The following is a 21,184-nucleotide window of genomic DNA, read 5'->3' on the forward strand; positions in this document are numbered from 1 at the left end:
ATATTTGGAGAATGTATATAGCCAATAGTAATCCTCGAAGTAGAAGTGACATTTGATATATAAATGTCTTAAACTCTGTCGACCCTTTTTTATCTAATATCAGCTAAGTATACACCTTTGTCTCCACCATGTAACTGCAGCACTTTGTTGTGAACGTGCCAAAGAGAACTCTGGTTCACTCTGGAGAGCTGAGTCTGGTGGAGAAGAAGAAGACAACAAAGGTTCGGATGCTCTTGACATTCATTTTTCTTCATTCGTAAAGCCAGGATTACTGTTGTATTGAAACTAAGGGGGTCTACACCAAGCTGTGGTCTACTGTTCATTGATTTGTACTTCTCCAAAAGGGCAGAGCAAGGGAAATTTTCCCAATATATACATGCAAGTTGAGCCTGTATAAAACCTCCATTAACATTAATCCGCTGGGTTATATAAATCCGCCACTTTGAAAAACAGTGGATTTAAGAGATCTCTGTAGTAAGTTCAGCGCCCCCCAGGTATGCACAGTTAAGATATATAGGATTATACTTGGGGGACGTTGGTTTGGAGATCTTTTTGGACATACATTGTACATGTATCTTGTCAGGGTGGAGGAATTATGTACCCTGGTGGAATTACATGTACTTTAAGTAGATGTTGCAATGTCCTGTGCAAAGTGCTTTCATGTAACCGGTAGAAGATTTAAAACTTTACATTCAGATAAAACTTGATCCAAGAGACATGTACATTTTATATCAGCTAGTTTAAGACAAATATCGCTTTTTGATTGTATGTCCCATAATATTTTGATATACGTATATTTGTAATTTGCTATACACGATGCTATCATCTTATTTACCAGGATTTATCTCAATGGACTTGAATAGCAAAATTTAAGTACATAATGACATGTGACAACCCCTGCATAGTATACATAGGAAAATAGATTAAAGAATGTCTAGACTTTAGAAACTCCTCCAATGATTGTAAAATCCCATTGTCATCCCATACTACTATACCATGATCTTATATTAGATAGATAGATTAGTCCAATAGAACTGTAGTACTGTTATGTACCAGTAGATGCCATACTTGTATTGTACATTTGTACCTTGTACAATTGTTCTGCAATAAAGTTATTATTATTATTATTATCATCATCACTCATGCTGCATTTTGTGCTGTAGGTATGGACCATGCTGTTCAATGACCTCCTGGTCTTCACCAACCTGAAGGAGGAAGGAAAGATCTGTGTGATCAGGGAGCCCATCCCTATGGAGTTTGTCCTGGTCAACACTGCGGACAATGGTATGCCTCCTTGTTATATTTCACTCCCCATACCATAGGTAAGGGTAATTTGAGTCATTTCAGTCAAATGGATTCAACTCCGTCATTTTTGGGGCAAACAACCTGCAATTTGGCAGGAAAAGTGCCATCGCCTTTCCACGTTCGATCTAAGGTTCGGCCTATTCCATTTGCTGTTTGTCATCGAACACGTGTTCCATGGGTTACCTGAGGTCATGTTGCAGTAACACGCGTGGACATGCGGTCCATTAAGGCATAGGTATGGAGTGAAATATGCTGTATTTGCTCTCAGATTGGAGCAGATGTCGGCCTTAGTAGTTGTTCTTATTTTTTGGTATTGTTTGAGGCAGAAGTAACCTTTTAAAAAGTGTTAAATATACTTGTACAAAGGGCAAGTTGTAAAAATCAAAAAGGCATCTTGTTTTGATTCATGAACATGCTGAACAACATGTTTTGATTTATGAACAATCTGTACAATGATCAGCCTGACAAAATGTATTTTTGATGTTGCAAGTCATGATTGCACTTGGTGATTATAAGACGACTGCTCCTGACAATGACATGCCCAATTTCTTTGTACCTTTTCAGCCAAACTTTGAATTAATCATTTAATATGTAACATTTTGTATGACATGCAGCAATGATCTATTCATGCATATTGCAGTATTTTTTCTGCTGCTAGAGGTCTCTTGTGAATGCTAATGTCCATGCTAATCTGGTGGAAAGTGTAAATATTGACCTGAAAGGCACATGTGAAAGTCTTGCTCCTTCCAGGAACCTCTAACGACTTCTGTCACTCTATTTTCAGAGTTAGAGTTCCATGTCACTCACTTGTCAAAGGTAAGAAAACTGATAACATCTTCTTATATTGCCGAAGTTACGTAGGAGAAACTCTGTAGAATTTTGCAACAGTGTGTGAATGACGTGTAATTGTGTCATCTGAGAAAGCATCACTTCTTAGGAACTGTCAGGGTAGGCCAGGAAAGGTAGACAAAGATAGTGATACACACACATGCATGCACACGCACACAAATCATACATTTGGTGGACAGGTATTAACATGGAAAAAGATGGGGGGAAAAAAATACAGTAACTGTTGCGTGAAAATTTAATGTTGTTTGAACTGCTGCACGAAGTGAACCATACAACACTTTCTTTAGTGAACATTTGAAAATGTGGAAACTGCAAGACTTAAACTAAAGAATCTTCTGCAAAGTGCAGTTTTGTAGTTACCTAAGTTGCAGCTTTAGCATCACGATAGCTGCCATGCACTAACTTTTCTGTGGGTTTGAATGACTGTCACAGTTTATAAGTTATTGGTTGTTGACAGCACACTGTAGGTCAGCATGACACACGTAGGTGTACACCACTTACGTAGGTGTACGCTTTCACTAATGTTCCACTTAAGGAGAGCATCTCTAAAACTTAGAGAAAATATCTTCCATTTGGCAGTCTATAGCTAAATGACTCCCTTAGCAAGGACAACTCTGGATGATAAGTCACAAACTTGCGAGGTCAGCTTGACAGGGGACACATTTCCGCTGTAGTTATTTTTGCCCTTTTCACGACCACCATTTCCTGAACAGCAAGGAAGCCCGGAAGAACCTTTTCTTTCTTCTTTTATTATCTACCTTGAGCATCTAAGTTCAATTATCTCGTTCCTCCCAAGACGACCACCATTGCACATTTGTATGTCCCATCCCAGCTTTGTTGTCTGGGTAAGATGACCCCTAGAACATCCTGCCCTCTCAAGTTGCAACAAAAGTAATTGGAGGGCGGTCGTCATGTCCCATTTGGAATTCCCATCTGAGGAGGAGAATCCCCTTGTTGATGTCTTCCCTTTTCTTGGAAGGGATAGATGAAAGTTGTTGTTCAGTTGACATTGTGGGTTCTTGTATGCATGTTTGGTTGGAATCATGTTTTAATGGCAGCCCTTTGCAAGTTTGGGGTAATAAAAATTTTCTAGGGGTGCTTGATACTCACTGTCACGGCGGCAATTATGATATACATGTACTACCTTATATAATATTTTTTGAATTAAAGAATGCTCATTATACTGATTCTATGCTACCTGAAAAAAATTATTGGTAGAACATGTTTTGTTTCAAAGACATCAATATAAACTACATACATGTAGTTAATGTAGCTGAGGGTTACTTATTATTCTTTCACTCTTTTCATAAATCTGTTTGAGAAGAGATTTGAATGCAGGTGGCTTTAAGCATGGGCTGATCTTACCTAGATTGGTTTTTTTTAATATGAATTATTGATCTGATTCAAGAGGTATGAACTACAACTTGTCCAATGTAGATAATGTTGTCTTCAGACTTAGATTAGACATGATTCTATATGACTTATCATAATGAATCAAATCCCAAAAGTTCCAAATGATACTTTGATGGAGTTATAACTATACAGTAACTACATCATGTAGTCTTCTGTTTTGCATCCTGCATTTTGTATAGTTTGACAATCAAATTTGATCTCCTTTTTCCTTTTTCTCTGAATTAGATAAATTATTAAAGAAGTAAAATCATTAATTGAAAATTGTGCACAATCATGTAAACCTCAATTAACTTGAAATGTGACATTAGTTTGTCTAACATAGTGTCCTTGACACATAGAAAGTGAAACGTCCGGAAATAAATCTCCGAATTTTTATCCAGTTGTAGAGCTTGAATTTCTCCTTATACATAGAAAGTGATGTTCCCAGTTTAAGGTGCTAAATAAATGTTACATGACTATTTGTGCCTATTGACATTGTGGCATAACACAGGAATGAGATGTGACGATACCCTCCCACCAATGTTGGTACGGTCGCCCACCAGCCCTCATATCCTGCCGTCATGTTGGCTGTGAAATGTCATCAGACGTTTGCATTTTCAAAAGAGCATATTTGCTGTCTTTAACCCCAGACCTTCTAAATAAATTTGCCCCCCCCACCCTATGCCAGGCCCACAGTTTGTATTACACAGTATGCAAGCAAATGCCCTACTAAACAGCCAAGTATATACCGTAAAATCCCTATTTACACATGCACTTTTTAAACTTTTCAAGTCGCAAGCTGGTGCTCCAGGCCGATGCCAAAGTCGGGGTGCGTACGTTAGGAGGGGTTCTTCCTTGGAAAAATCGCATATCAGCATGAGAGTATGGTACATCTTCATGCAAATGAAGTGTGGAATGCTACCACTATCAATCAGTAATAAAGAATAAATAATAGTAATACATATATTTAGATTGTTTGACATTTTCTACCCAGAAACACTTTCTCTGTAACCCTTAAAGTCTGTAAACATCATCGGAAGGATGATCATGTCAACCTCTTAACTATCCACAGAAATGCTGGAGAGGGGGTGCATACGTTAGGAGGGTTTTTCTCCTGAACGTTTCAACTCACTGAGTCAGGCCCGCAATTGTTCCCAAATCGGGGGTGCGTACGTTAGGAGGGGTGCGTAGTCTACGTAAATAGGAATTTTACGGTAATATTATGTATCAGTGACTGTCTTTCTGGAAGTATTTGTTACCAGCCAATAGCATTGCTTCATCTTAATTGATGAGTATAGTATATGTAGGAACAATAGCTGGACATACATATATGTTAGGAGTATCTGATTGGCTGACAATTAAAGAGAGATCAGTGTAAAGTTTCTAGAAGGATGGATGATTGTAGGCTGTTCTGACTGCTGTTTCAGTCAATGGAATAGCATAGCAAGGATCAATGAAGTTTGCATGTGTAGTCTACATGTAACTGTAAAAGGCAGAAAAGGTGGGTGTTTTAGTACAACACAGACAATTCTGTCACCTTTAAAGAATCATTGTTACAGCATCTCCTTACACTGGAAATTGACGAAAATGGCTTAAAGTTAAACATAAAAGTATGCAGCACCAAAGATAAGACAATTCACTTACCAACAGAATTTGATAATGTGCACAAGTTTTCCTTCCTGTATTGGGAAGGGAAATTAATCAACACAAACCACGTCAATTCATTGTGTGTAATTTCAACATATTTAGCAACTTAGATGACTTCTTTTAAAAAATATTTGGTAGTAATATTGTATTAGATGATTCAGAAGATTTAAGGTAATTACTTACATTGACTGCAACAAAAAATTTATCAAATCAACACAAAACAAAACAGATTTATGCACATTGTATAACCACCGAGGTATCTTTGAAGACAAGATTTTGCCTTTAAGTCCTGATGTCCTTCAACTGATTTCATCTTTCTCACAGATGAGCACCTTGAGATCAAAGAGAGCCGGTCTCCAAGGGAACCAAACGGTTCTCCAAGCAGCCACCAGGAAAGAGCGTGGTCTGTGGGTACAGAGAATAGAGCAGTGCTCCTTATCACTACAGCAGAAGGAGACCGGCAAGGAGAATCGCCAGGTAAGGCTACAGGTTTTCTTTCTGTGGATATAGTACAGAAGATGGCAAATGTTTTCTGTTACATTATTTTGTCGATCTGCTCTCTTGGCTTTTCTGTAACTGTTGACATTTTTGCGGTGGTTTAATGTTCGTGGTTTTCACGTAACCTCATCACCGCAAACTTAAAACACTGCGAAAATGCTTGGTCTGTCTTCTGCCCACCTACATGTACCTCCTTGTTTCAGCTGCGAACTAAAAACCACTGCGAACACTCCATTTTCTTCCTAATGCGAAATTTAATCACTGCAAACTTAAATTTACTTAGCCTGAATTCAATAAAGCCCCGTGTCGGCTCGCCGTCCTGTAACCGCCGCGGGGAGGCGAGAGAAACCTCCGGACAGCTGGAGTTTGCGTTATACAGACTAAAATTTACAATATTTGGTACTTTTGCTGCAGAACCTCCAGGTTTCGTATCATGTTCTTAAAAAATCTGAATATGATATTGTCATACACTCTAATTTTGTCCTTGCAATGGAGATTCCTGTGAGCTCCACAGTAGGTTGCAGGAAGGTCCTTAATAATAATAATAATAATGGTTTTTATTGGTCAGAAGTTAACCGCAATGGCAGCCTTTCTAGCGCTGAATTGATGCAGGGTTTACAGGTTTCACACAATACACAACATAATATAATATCTAATCCACACTTGCATTTTGTGGAACTGTCGCAAGGGTCTGGGCGGCTGCCATTCGGCGCCACCAGGTGACCTCAATATGACCTTCCCCAACCGAAAGTCGGTACCCATTTACACCTGGGTGGAGTGAAGAAAGTCGGTTTAAGTGCCTTTCCCAAGGGCACAAGATCGGTGACATGACAGGATTCGAACTCAGGACCTCTTGGTTCTGAGTCGAACGCTCTGCCGTTGCGCCACACGACCCCACCTTACACAGCATTTATCAGCCCCATCTTACACAGCATCTGCTGTTAGTAAATGATCCTCCAGTCTCCCTCAGCCATGGTTCTGAAATTGTGCCAACCTCTGTCCAGTTTGTTCCCATCTTTTTGGAATCAGCATCTCTTCCAGATTAGAGTGTATCTGAATGACTCTGATGTTTAACAACCATTCTTTCCTTAACAACCTGTTCTTTCAATTAATGCCAGAATCACATTTCCAAACCGGGAATGCCCCCTCTTTAAAATGCATGCGTCAATAATGAAATACATGTACATCTGTTGGATACTATAATGATATATTCCATGTATGACCTCTTGGTTCTGAGTCGAACGCTCTGCCGTTGCGCCACACGACCCCACCTTACACAGCATTTATCAGCCCCTCCTTACACAGCATCTGCTGTAAATGATCCTCCAGTCTCCCTCAGCCATGGTTCTGAAATTGTGCCAACTTCTGTCCAGTTTGTTCCCATCTTTTTGGAATCAGCATCTCTTCCTCTCACTCTGTGATGCTTTACGCCAGAGAAACACAGCTGAAAAAGATTGGTTAGATTTGCAAAATGGAGAGGTGCTTTGGGGGGGGGGGGGGGGGGGGGGGGAATGACAACTTATGTTCCAGAGCTGCCACAGTTTGGTGGACTGTGTAACATTGTTGATTTCCTGGATGTTTCAAAGATGTGTTCGTGCATGTGCTGCAGACAGTCCATATATATAGCAACACATTGCAGCTTCTGAGTAGACTATCAAGTGGTTGGTAGTCAAAATTTCTTGCCACTGACTTTCTATTATACAGTGTATTGGTGTTTGCACTATTTTCTACCCCAAGCTATCTGCATGTATTCCAGCAAGACTTGGTAATCCAAGTATGTGTCACATTGAATTGCTCATTGTACTGTAAGTTGTCCCTTTAACACATTAATTCCACATGACTTTGTAGTGTGTATATGCAATGCCTTTCCTGTACTTACAGTGTATCTGAATGACTCTGATGTTTAACAACCATTCTTTCCTTCAACAACCTGTTCTTTCAATTAATGCCAGAATCACATTTCCAAACCGGGAATGCCCCCTCTTTAAAATGCATGTGTCAATAATGAAATACAACTGTTGGATACTATAATGATACATGTATATTCCATGGATGTTGATGTTGAAGTAGAAAGATGGTGATGTTACAATGTAACAACCCCTCTTTCCTCCAACTGTTACAGGTTAACACACGAAGGCTACTTTTCGATAATTGGCTTGTTTTGCTTTGAAATCCAAGGATTTAACGGTCCAACAACCACTTTATCCTTTAAAGGGTCAGTTTAGTTCAACTTGATGCTAATGTTGGATGATTGGCTGTTTTGTACCAAGATTCTTCAGGAATCGAATGGACACATTGATTCCCAGACACAACATTACTCCTAACGAAGACTTCTTTTGATCACCGATGGCCTGTGGAGTATTATAACGGCTCTGGTACGCAGAATTGCCAGGAGCTTTTTCTGCCTCCATTAGTTAGCCTGTGCCTTGCTATGCACTCGGAATACAAATCTAGATGTTATACAAGTCGTGTAAGCGGTCATTGGCCACTGGGTGAAATCTGTATTTTGAGTGAAATCTATATTTTGAGTCACTAACAACTAAGCTTATTATGATAAGCAGTCTGTGTTTAAGTAAAAAATAACAGCTTGTGTGGTGGGATATTTTTTTGCACTAAAGGTCTTAGACATTCTTGAGGATAAAACCAGCATCTTGCAATGTACGAATGTACATGTAAGAGTTGTGCCATTTTGATTTTCTGTATAGGAGGACAACTTGCTTACAATTATAGCATCTGTTTTGTCCACCCTTCTGACCTGTTACACACAGTACACATTGCAGTTTGACCTACTTCAGAGAAGCTGCCCTTCCTCCAACTTTTAAGGGGAAAAAATGTGACGTTAAGATGACCATTGAAGATAATGAACAGCAAGATTGTAATGTTATGACTTGAAGAAACAAAGGAGTACCAAGAAGAAGTAACGTAGAAGTACAGACAACATGTCATAACTAAACCCTGCCTTCTGTCCAATTACATGTATGTAACTCAGCCGGGGTTCTAGCTCCTTTTTTCTTGGAAGGAAGTTTTCTCGACCCTTCCTCATTCTTCAAACCTAAAAATATGCCCAACACGTACGTAGGACACCATTGTAAACAAGCATGGCGTTAGCGCTTGGTTGTATATTCCGCAGCTGTCTCTCGTAAAATGCTTGCCTTACCATTTAGCAAGCTGGCGTCAAGCCTCTTCAAACAAACCTCTGGTGACGGAAGAAAAGTAAACTGTAAATTTGCTGATGCTTTGAGGATAAATAGACATACGTAACTCTGGGTTTCCTGGAGCATATATAATAGTCTGCAAGGGAAGACGGTAGAAGGAGCTTGAGAACTGGGCTGTTTTTAAACAAGGTAAGTTGTCAGTGGTACGACGTATGTAACATTTTGTTGGGACAAGTGTTAAGCAATCCCCAACAGTCTACTTGCCATGAATAATAAATCACGCACATTGCTCATGCTACCATGGGTAGTCTGTGTGCTGGAACTAAATGTACAGTGCCAATTACTAGATGGTAATAGCAATTTTTTCCTCATCTTCTTCTTCTTTAAATACTGCCCATATAGCTTTTGCTTTCTCAGAATCTTATTTGGCAGTTGTGCAATTGACAATTAGAACACAGGAAAAATAAGGAGGACACCAAAAAGAAAAACATTAAACAGCTGATTTTGTGTGTAAGATTTGGACAACATTGGTTATTGTCCAGGGCTGTCTCCAGGACCCATCCCTCCGTCCCTGAACGGAAATTTGCTTGTTCGGACGGGAAAAAATTCACCCTTTCCATCCCAAAGTCAGAACTTAATGACTTGAAAACAAAAAGTCAAAACATCGGCTCCCAAATAATGAGTGGGACGGAAAAAATTCAAAGCTGGAGACAGCCCTGTTATCGCCTAGATTTTCATAAGCTTGTGGTTTCAGTTACCAGAACTTCCTGAATATGTGAAAGCACAGAACACATTTGTATTGTTGAGAAATTGTATATGTAGGTGCAATGGTGAAATGTAGCAATGATGTGGAGTCACTTACGTGTTTGCATGTTGTTGAATGAGTTCTAGTTTTTAGATTATCACATATGGTACTGTAATAGCTATGTACTTAAAACTCACCAAATGATGCTGCAATGTCAATCGCTATAATGTGAAAGTAATGATGCTAAATTGCTGCAAGATTATAACTACTCACATGTACATGCTTATCAAGACTTCAAGTACCCATGCTAAGCAGCAGGCATTTCTGTAAATGCAGAAATGTTCACGGTGGTTTTATGTTTTCGCGGCGACTGTTTCACAGTGAACGTAAAACCACCGCCAACATTTTTCTCCAATACTGTAGCAGTATGTGACTATAGCGCTGCTGCGAACTTAAAATCACCGCGAACACTCCATTTTCCCCTTAGCACGAAATAAAAACCACGAGAACTTAAATGCATTTACAATTTCTCACTTTACATGTTTTACTGTCTAAGTTTTCCTGGCATTAGAGCTTTATGACGTACATATATATGTATATATACAGTGACAGAATATCAGAAACTGTTTTCATTTTCTTCATGTACAAACTAATATTTATACTCCTGTATACATACATGTACATTATAATGAGTACATGTACATATGATTACACCCCACATGTCACAGGGTTATGAGAGTTGAGAACATAAAAGACCTTGGGCCTGCTGTGTGTGTGGGAGGTGCTTCCTGATTTCCCAGTCCCAATTAAGAAAAGCTCTTTCAGCTGCAAGGAATTCTATTTTCGAGTAGCCAATTAAGGTATATTTGTTTATTAAAGTCCTACCACCCTTCCCTTAAGGCCTCTTTAGCCCAATTGTGTAGCATGTGTGCATTAGTTTACATAAGGCCCCTGTGCAATCTATTTATTACCACAGCCAAGAAAGTTACCTTGTTATTTTGTTGTGTGAATAGGGCATTTTAAAAGTTGCAAATGGTTGCTTATATTGTTGCGTATTAGGTAGGCCCAATAGGATCTAGTGGTTCTCACAATGAAAAAATGTATAATGAAAATATAACTAAGTTTTTGTTTAAAAATGGCATAATAGTTTTCCTGATATTTTAACTTATCTTAGCAGCCAATGGCTAGTTGGTCAAAAGCTAAATTTTGTCACAGATAAATTTTGTCACAGATAAATTTTTACATTGTATGGATGTTATGTGTAGTTCAAGATATCACACAAGAGTTATATTATGATAGAGTGGAAATTAGTTCTGCTTGCTTCTTTTTGCCTGTTTGTGGATGGTGCTGAATACCATCCTAACACCTGTCAGGCAAGAAACCTGTCCCTGGTGCTGAACACCATCCACACAGGCAAACATGTCTGTCCCTGGTGCTGAACACCATACACAAACATTTAAACAGACCTGTCCATGGTGCTGAACGCTGTGCGCACACTGGCCAAACAGACCTGTCCATGGTGCTGAACACCATACACAAACATGCAAACAAACCTGACCATGGTGCTGAACACCATAAACCAACATGCAAACAGACCTGTCCATGGTGCTGAACACCATAAACCAACATGCAAACAGACCTGTCCATGGTGCTGAACACCATCCACACACTGGCCAAACAGACCTGTCCATGGTGCTTTATGCCATCCACACACAGATACATACTTGTCCCTGGTATTGAATGCCATCCACACACAGGCAAACCCACAAGTCCCTGGTGGTGAACACCATTCACACACAGATACATGTACATGTATAGACCTGTCCCTGACCATCCATCCACAGACAAACATGCCTGTCCTTAGTGCTGAATGCCATCCACGTACAGACAGGCACAAATGTTAGTAACACATCCACATAAAGAAATACACATGTCCCTGGTGCTGAACTATTAAGAAAAGCCACCACTATATAAAAAAATAGCCACTTTTCATCCATAGTTTGATGCAGCTACTTGGTGATCTATGTCCATCCCAGATGCTATCACGACAGAACTGTTTTCATCCACAGTTCCTGTCACACCGGACTTCTAAGGGGCTGTCTCCTCAAAATCAATCAAATTGTGGAGAGTGCTTCACTGCACTTCACACCAAATTAAGATTGGCCGTGTACAATCTTATCATCCAGATTTGCCTTATAAGTCTATAACATGTACTTTTAGTTTGAATATGGCGCATTGCCGGCATCTCAGGAGTAATTGCATTACAGTGAAATCCTTTGAAGTTTTGAACACAGGATGTCCGGAAAAAAAGTTGTTTTCTACCCTGTGATTGGAAGCGACAGTCCATACGTTACCTGAATACATGGCAGCTTCTTCATCTTCATTTCGAGTACCCTCTAACGACCCCTGAACGGGTATCACTGAGGGGGGGTCAGACCTGACGGGCTACGGCAGGGCGGCAAGCCCGGCCTTAAAGGCCTCCACTGTCAGGGCTTGTGCGATATGCCCCGGCAGGGTATTCCACTCCTTAACCGTTCGTGGAAAAAAGGAAAGTCAAAAACAATCAGTACGTGCTTGAGTGAGTTTGTATTTAAGGTTATGGCTAGCTCTGGTGCGTCTGTGGGCAACTGGTACAAGATACTGTTCAGGTGGGATATTGATGAGACCCTGGGAAATCTTTTAAAGTGTAGATAAACGTGCTTCTCGCCTTCTGTCTGCCAGCGAGGGCCATTTTAGGTCTTCGAGCTTTTTAGATACACAGCATCTATTGATCCAGATGTGCCTTGAGTGAATGACACGTCCCTTAAGTTTGAATATGGTGCATTGGTAGCTTCTTGGGATTGATTGCATTACAGTGGAAGCCAGCGGACCATACGTTACCTGAATACATTGCTTCTTCCATTGATCCAGTCAAGGGTGTTTAGAGACTTACCTGTAACAATTTTACTCATAATTAGTTCCCCAATGGTTGATTTTGATTATGTTGAAACATTAGGAGGAATCTGCATGGGCGGTACTGTACCGGTATTTCAAATTATGACAAATTCTATGGCATATTAAGCCATACATGGATTACGGTTTATATGAAGAGAAGTTCTGTTACAAATTATGTATAATTAAAACGGCTGATTACTTCTTATGGGAAAAAGGGCTTGCAGGCTCCCATTAGGCTCTGTGGTTGATATTTTTCGTTCCAGAAATAGATACTCGTAGACTTGAAGCTCAAACGTAACAAGTTCACAGACCTTGTGTTTGCCTGGATCGATGTTCAGCGCAACAACACAGGCTGTGAGTTAGGGAGAGGTACGTTGAATATGTGCTTTTACGTGTACACATGCCTGCACATGCGAGTGCAGTCTATCTTCGGTCCTGTTTTGTTTTTATCATCAGTGTTACTGTTTTTTCGAAAAACTCATCTGTCCAATCAAAATTTTCAAGTCAAGGTTGTGTTTTTCTACGTGTAGTTCAAGATTATTTGGTTGTTTCGGCTTGCTTTTGGTGGAATCCTCGCCATATAGGTTACTAAACTCACTGGGAATGTAGCTTTTCTCCTGTGATCATTTCATGGTTGCTAGATTTATCTTTAGACTTGTATTCATTTAGTAAGGACCAAAAGGCTGAAGGATTGTCACCTGAGAAAGAGTTGAGTTGGCTTAAGATACTGTTTTTGTAGTCTTTCTTGGTTCTGAGAATTAGTCTAGTGTACTGTACAATGATTCTAGTTGCAGGGGTCAAAATATTGTGTCTGTGTAATATGTAAAATTTTGTGCCAGTTGTAACATTAACAGTTACAGGAAATATAAGCATACATGTGATTAACTGTTATTTTGTTCACATTTGCATTGGCAGCATTTGTCATTTGATGCTACACTCAAAGGCAAGTCTAACTAGGCATCCCCGCCAATTGTAGCTCAAGGGGATGAGTCTAGTCTAAAACCCTTCAAATTAAGCATTTTGATAATTGAAATTGAAAGATGAGTGTCCTTGTAACTCCTTATAAGTATTTCTGTTCATGCTGTTGTCCTTGAAGGCAGAAAGTACCCGAGGTTGGCTGTAACAAGTTCTAGTGGCTCATTAAAGGGTTTTCCGCATGCAGTCATGTTGTGCATACCAAGTTTGTCCTTGTTACAGCCAGGCAACGTCAATACAGAATCATGTGTCTCTCTGTGGGAGGAAATTTAATTCTTATTACAATGTTACTATCATGGAAGCCTTCAGAAGGTGGAAATCATAAAATATCTATTCCTGGCCTAATCTGTTATTACTTGCAAATTCTCAAAGGCTAACTTCATTTTATCCACAATCAATCAGATGTAACAACACAGATCGAGGTAGAGATGCTTTCAAACTGAACCATCATTGTGATTTAGAAATCTGTTACTTTACTATCTCAGAAATGTCTGCAGTGCAAGCAAACTACGTAATGCTGCATACATGTATGTCTTAAAGACATGTACTTTGTAGGATTCTGTAAAGGCTGGTCAGCAATGTACATTATACTGTACATGCATGTAAGCCTAGGTTACACATAGCCGAACATGGCTCCCGAACGCTAGCCGACTCAGGTCGGCGGTAGTTCGGGAGCATTCTGACCAGTTTTTGGGCCACGCCTATCTTTGGCGCCGAACATGCGCCGAAGATGCGCCGATCATCTCCTAACCAGTACACGAATTACTCCCGAATGGGCCCCGAATGCTTTCTAGCTTACTCCCAACCATCCCGACCTCTAGCCGCAGACTGCCGAATCTCTCCTGACTAAACCCCGACCGATTGCAGACCCTCTCACGAATTTAAATGGACATATTCAGCGACTTTCAAAAGAGGGGTCATTTTCGGTTTTAATCAAAATAATCCATTCTATTATGTTGTTAACATCACCGAGAGATCGAATTCGGATCATGGCTAGCTTTAATACTGCTTTTAGTGTTCTTCTTTGTTTTTGGTCGTGTGAAGGTCGGGGGTGATTCGCCCACGTTCCGATAGTAGTCACTTGGTTGAGAATTAGTTAGCAGAGTTTTGTCTACGGCATTGGGGTGAGTTATGGGTAGGTTGGAAACTAGTTGGGAGTAAGTCAGTAGTGTTTCTGGCGTGGTTAAGGTTCTAATTTTACTACTTACTCAATCCCGAATACCAGCCGAGCACTAGCCGACCGCGCCGAACACCAGCCGACCCATTTCAGACCCTCCGTCCAGAGCCGAATGTTTTGAAATTTTCAAAACATTCGGCTGGCGCAGCCGAACACCAGCCGACTCGGCCGAACGCCAACCGAGCAAGCTGCCGAATCACTCCCGAATCACTCCAACCATGGTCGGGGGAGAGTCGGGAGGCCATGTTCGGCTATGTGTAACCTAGGCTTAAGTCTGCTTGCATTTTTGGTCCCAGTTGGTCCAATCTAGCCAGTGGACCAAAAAGGGAGATTGTAGCCTCCTTAATTCACAGACTTCTCAGAGCGCCATCATATATTTGGGGAGTGCTGATTAGCGATTTTTAACATGAGCTTAGGTTCTCTAACGCCAGCAGAGGGAGTTTCGCCGCCAAGAAAGTTTTTGGTACGGCCAAGGAGGCTAGGATTTACCATTACGTAAAATGGATTATGGAATCCAATTCAAATGTAAGTAGAAAAACTGAGTAAGTCAGAGTTACATAATGTATGTTAGTATCAAAAGACCTTTTCAATTGTATTTTTTTTAGCTGCTATAAGTTAACATAGCCTGAGTGACCAAGGTGAAGGTAGACATAGAGCCTGGAACTAAACAGGATGACACTACGAGAACGAGAATACATTTTTGTACTTTTTGTTCTTCATGCATTTGTGCGGCATAGCAGAAAATATCTTGAATGTCAGTTGCGTGGCCCGAACTTCCCTTGATGTTGTGAGAGAGCTTTGTGATGACGTGTTATTTTGGGACCACTTCTGCTGCGCGTTGCACATTTTCTTGATCACACTGCACTTAGTGGATACTTCTGAGAGCGCCAGGCCGGAAGAATACCTTCTATTAAAAGGCATTCTACGTCTACTTGACAATCGTGTACATCTACTCCCCACTCTGCACATCTAGAGAGGGCTGTTTGTCATGAATAATTCTGCCACGTTGGCAGATTTTCAACTGCACTGTTTTTGCAAAACAAACGATGGAACTGAAGAAAAAAATAAAATAAGACAAACCATAAAGCTACTAGTATTTTAGGAAAAAGTCATATCTGAATCAATCTTGTGTTCCTGTTAAAATTGGAATTGACAACGCATTACTTAATTAATCACCCACGCTAAGACTTGCTGAAGGAGATTGTGACCGTACCTTGGTTCAGGGTTGTCTTCTGCTTTAATTTTTTCTGTCCCTCACATTGTTTGGAAGACCATGTTCACGTTCTTAATTTTCGTTGTTAAATCTGTCATTTCTAGCGTTTGAAAATACATTTTCATCAATTTTATGTCATGAAGTTCAGATTTGTAGCACGGACAGCGTGAGATTTCTTTTCATCCTTACAAGCAGATTTCCGTCCCACGGCAGAGGGACGGGCCCTAGAGACAGCCCTGTTTTAATTGCAAAAACAGCAACAGTCTACGGAGATCAGAGTAAGCCAATTATAAACTCACAGTGCACTAGTGCCATTATTGTGTTTGCCAGGCTAACTTTAGACCTCCGGCGTATTGCTTGCAAATTTAGACGGTGCACATGTACAAATACGGGCACAAAATGCCAAACAAGCACTGCTGCTGTATTTATATATATATATATATACATGTATACCGTAATTGCACAGCTCATTAAAGACAAAGCACAGGTATAGAGGTTTTGATCTTTCCCTGTTATCTTGTGCATGAGTGCAGAGGCTTCAAGACTACAAGCCCAGCTCAGGGGCAACAAAGTACAGTGTACGGAGTGCATGTACATGTACATGTACAGACATGACAGAAGAGGTCCGAGGTCGATCTCCGCTCACTTATATAATAAGAAGGTTACATATTAAGTAGTAAGAGGAGAAATCAATGCTCTTTACCTGTAACTTCTTGCAAAAGTACAGAAGTATCAAAGCTTGAATACACAAATCCTTAGCCTGTTTTGCCAAGTTAAGAACAGAGATGTTAAGTAAAGGAGATATCTGTGGTTTTTCCCTGTTAATTCTTGCAAAAGTATCAAAACACTTGTACCCAAGTCTGAAGCATGTCCTGATCTGTTAAGTACAGGAGAGATCTCTGCTCTTTTCCCGTAATTCTGTTCAAAAGTATGTTCAATCATCATGACTCGAGTACCAAATCCAACGCCTGCACTGCCCACTCGAAAACAAAGCAATTAAGTACAGGGGAGATTTGTTCTCTTTCCCTGTAATTCTGTCCAAAAGTGCAAATGTATATCTAGAGTCGAGTACCCAAATCTACACACAATCTTCTCAGCCTCCTAACTTCTCCACATTGGAAGTAGATGATGATACAGTAAGTTGACAACAGCCTGGTACATGTACCACTCTGTATGCATGCATGAAGGGTTCTCTCTACATGTGTGATGTCTGGGGACGTTTGAGTGAGTAGAGAGGTTCTTGTAACAGTCACAGCCAGGACCCTTGATACTTCTCATGCTGCATTGATTTTAGCTCCGGGGACCCAGAGGAATTTTCAGCAGCCTGCGTTGATAAGCCGCTGCACATGGACTTGCCACGTGCGCCATGCTGTCTATTGTTAGTTCGAGATCTTGGACCTTTAGTGTCAAAAGTGTGTTGATTCAAGCATTTATCTTCATCATTTCAAAGGGATTTAAACCCAGACATGGATTAAGCATCATTCTATGTTTGACTTACTTTTCGTGAGAAAAGTGTTAGGTAACAATAGGATGCAGGGTTGCTGTTGAAAACAAGCATCTCTGAGCACAGTTTCTCCCCACGGAAAGTAATACTGAGCAAGGTGGTTCTGTAGCTCTGGGGAGGGTGCAACACGACCGAAAGCAAGCAAATTTTAATGAATTTAGCAATATTACCTAAAGTTGAAAATCAACAAGGTTGTCCTGTCAGTTGTTACAAGGTGGTGCAGCACCATTAGTCCATTGCTTAGTTCCATGTGACATTCTTGAAGTCAGAATTATCAATCATTGGTAAAAGTGTTACTGTAAATGCTGAAATGTTCGCGGGGATTTAATTTTGCGGTAGGGAGAAAATGGAGTGTTTGCGGTAGTTTCGGAAACAATAGTAGCGCTACAGTCACACAATGGAACAGCTTTTCACGGTGGGTTTAAGTTTGCGGTAAAGAGGTCACTGCAAAAACCGCGAATATAAAACCACCGCAAACATTTCTGCATTTACAGTATTAGAAAGAAATCTGACCTGTCTGTCTGCATGTCTTTAGGCTGTAATATCTATTTTCGTTCACCTGTTGCAAGCCCCTGTGGCGAGTTGCTGTCTTACTGAATACCTTTTTGGATGACTGATATTGAGATGTTAGAACTTTACCTTTTATCTTGTCCTCTTTTCTTTAAGGCTACATCAATTCATTTCCTTGGTTCTCTGACATTCTGAAGAGGAAATCAATTAAATTTTGTAGAACATTCACTTCCAGAAACTGTTATACCACAGTCATGCTTTTCCCTCAGGCCCTGTTTTCTTGTTGATACTCCTGATCAGCATTACAGTAGACATGTACAAGTAACCACCTTGATAGCTACATCATTTAGTGTACATATTTTTCAGTACCATCTGGCCAATGTGACCACTTTTTGCCCGGCCCGTCTACTAGATCATTTTCCCCATTGACACAAGCAGTAAGAATTCTGTCTATAGTGACCACTTGTCCACATAGACCAGATTTTTTTTTGTCCCCTGAGTGGTCTTCTTGGGCAGTTTTGACTATATTTTCTAAATTTGAGAACCTGTCAACTAATTAAGTCGGTGTGGCGGAAATGTGCGTGGATGGAAAATCACTAGCACTGAAATCGTCAGTCACAACAAAACTCTCCACAGCCTATATATAGTCTATATATAGGCTGTGGAGAGTTTTTTTATTTACCTGTTGCTATCCATTGACACGTGAATTGATGTCACAGTGGTAAATCTAAGTCAAGGAACCAAGAAATGGATGCTGGCAAAGTCGTACCACAGAAGTGACATGACAAGCAACAATCAGGGTTTTATATACATTTGTAACATATTGCCCTATTTCTTCTGATTTGGTGCTCTCTTTCTCCATAGACTAGTGATCAGAGAACAGTATGCAATCAAGAAAAGAGCGGATATTGAAACGCCCACCAGAGAACACATAAATAGCGGGTAATTGGGGTCGAGAGGTGACCTAATTACATGATATACTGAGATAATTGGAATAATCATCGTGACAACTTTTCACAGTTTGCACGTGGCTTGACTCACTGCATACCCCTTGTGCTCATGAACATTTGCTCTGTCTCCCATTGTTACAACAGTCTCAAAACGGTGAACACAAATTCTTTTCTCATTGCCACAAAATTGAAGAACTATGTACCATGAGCTTAAAAAATTAAAAGTCTGCTGCAGTACTGTTGAAAAGCGCAAGGTAAACCATTTTCGAACTTGACCTTCCTTTGCACAACCACTACAAACCTACCAAAAATCATAAAGATTCATCGAAGCTTTCTTGAGTTATCCTCTTGACATACATGCAGACCCACCCAACGGTTGTCTAAACCGAAAACATAATCTTCTCCGAGTACTAGTACTCGGCGAAGATAATAAAACAGCAAGCTAGTCTCCCATGGAGCTAAGAATATTTAGAATTATAGCTACCGTTTTTAAGAGCCTATCTGTGGTTTGCATTTCCAGGTAGATTAAAGATGTTTATTTAAACACAAAGACTTTGTTGTGATGGCTTAATTGTGCTGAAGATTTAGAAGTAGAGCTTTAAACAGTTTACCCTAAGGCCTAAAAATCTTTATACTTGTACATCCAGTTAGTCTCCATATAGTCAAGAAAGACCGATATGATGCTGATAATGATATATTCTGGTGAGAACACATTTGTTTTAATGCCATTTTCAGCTGCAATCATGTCCTCATTTTAACTTGTAGAACCACCTGTTATCAAATGGAAATGGAATCCCAATCCATCTCAGCAGGAAGTGTTCTGGACAACTCCAAACTACCCCGGTATTGTATTTCAAATACTCATTCCAGTAAGTATACAGTTACTGTACAAAAAATGGAGTTTATTTGCCAACTACCGGAAGACAGTAATGGCCAAGGGTTCTAGCCTGCAGGGCACAGAGAGTTATGTAAAATGGAACAAGGTACATTGAACTCAAAGTATGTATGTCTGCACAAGTGTTACATCAACTTTATAACATTTTAGATATATGGTCATCATAATGTCAAGCATACAATGGCCATGATCTACATTATTTACTTAATATAGTGTCCAATCATATTTACCTGCTCTGTTGGCCCTATCCAAAAACCCATTGCAAAAGTTATCAACTGGTTTCAGATATCGTCAAGAGAGCTGACTGCCATTGGCTTAACCAATCTGCATCTACAGTTGTACGTGGTTAATGTCTCTGGTACTTGAATCACGGAAGCGAAGAAGCAGCCATCATCATCACTTGAATCACAGGCCTTGGCATGATTTAGGAACCATGACACTGGCAAGATGAGGCATACAATCATGAAAAGGTTACCCAGCCATGCAGCACAGGAAAGATGTATTTGCCATCTGTGCATGCAAAACATCGAGGATGGCCTAGATCGGATGTATATGTGGGGTCGGAGACCTGTTCTAACGTCTCAGTCAGTACAAAATGTAGAGATGCGTATGTCTGCTGCTTTATTCAGTTCTTCAAATTTTGAACTGTTGATATAGAAATAGAGTCATTTCATATTTGAGACAGTCTTTGACAAATGAAGGCCACATGAGGCGTGGCTGTACATCCTGTAACAACTCTTCAAACCAGAACTTCCAAACCATGAAATGTGGAAAGCATTTTTCCAAATTCAAAGCGACGAGTGACATTTTTGCTATTCCAAATAGCCAAAGGCTTCCATCTCTAGATCTGCAGAATTCCCTGAAGGTGTCTGCTGCCCAAACTACTTCCTTCTCGGTTAGGGCTAATCTTGAGGCAGCAGCACTCTGTTTGTACTCCTCTCCTAGACGTTGCCTCTCCCTCTGACGTACTTCCTCTGCTATTTCCATGCACAGCGCCTCTCCAAATCAATCCATCTATTTATAGAGGCCCCCTTGCCAGGGAGGCAGACTCACAGGCAGGAATTCCAAGGAGACTGGAACGTTCCATCTGAAATGGTTGTCAAAAGATATCTAAAATATTACAATGAATAGCTAAATAGCTGCAAAGTTTAGGATTTGTTGTGATGAATAGAAGACAGTGCTGGCAAGAAATTGCATGTTTGAAATGGAAGAACGGAAGTGATATTAGAAGGAAGTTGCCCCACCCCCGTCTTTGACGTGGTTGGTTCCGAGTGTTGACTGGGGAAGGTGGGAGCTCTTTCATATCACAATCTGAGCGGCTCCGCTGTCTATAAGACTGACCACAGATGCTGACGGGTAAAGGTACCGCTACCGGCTCCGGCTCAAACAGGCGCTTCTCGCTCCCCTTGTCCTGCGTTAAGGTGAAGAGAAAAAT

General features: G+C 40.4%; 1 protein-coding gene across 1 annotated transcript in view; it reads left to right on the top strand.

Annotated features, from left to right (window-relative positions):
• LOC136442755 (uncharacterized) overlaps window positions 1-21,184 on the top strand; it is a 63,799-nt gene that overhangs the window by 24,672 nt on the left and 17,943 nt on the right. Inside the window, exons 14-17 of the mRNA XM_066439699.1 lie at window positions 141-221; window positions 1,164-1,284; window positions 2,090-2,121; window positions 5,518-5,670. Coding sequence (XP_066295796.1) covers window positions 141-221; window positions 1,164-1,284; window positions 2,090-2,121; window positions 5,518-5,670 — 387 coding nt within the window. The remainder of the gene's footprint in view (window positions 1-140; window positions 222-1,163; window positions 1,285-2,089; window positions 2,122-5,517; window positions 5,671-21,184) is intronic.

Source organism: Branchiostoma lanceolatum, chromosome 9 (assembly GCF_035083965.1).
Source record: "Branchiostoma lanceolatum isolate klBraLanc5 chromosome 9, klBraLanc5.hap2, whole genome shotgun sequence".
NCBI lineage: Eukaryota > Metazoa > Chordata > Leptocardii > Amphioxiformes > Branchiostomatidae > Branchiostoma > Branchiostoma lanceolatum.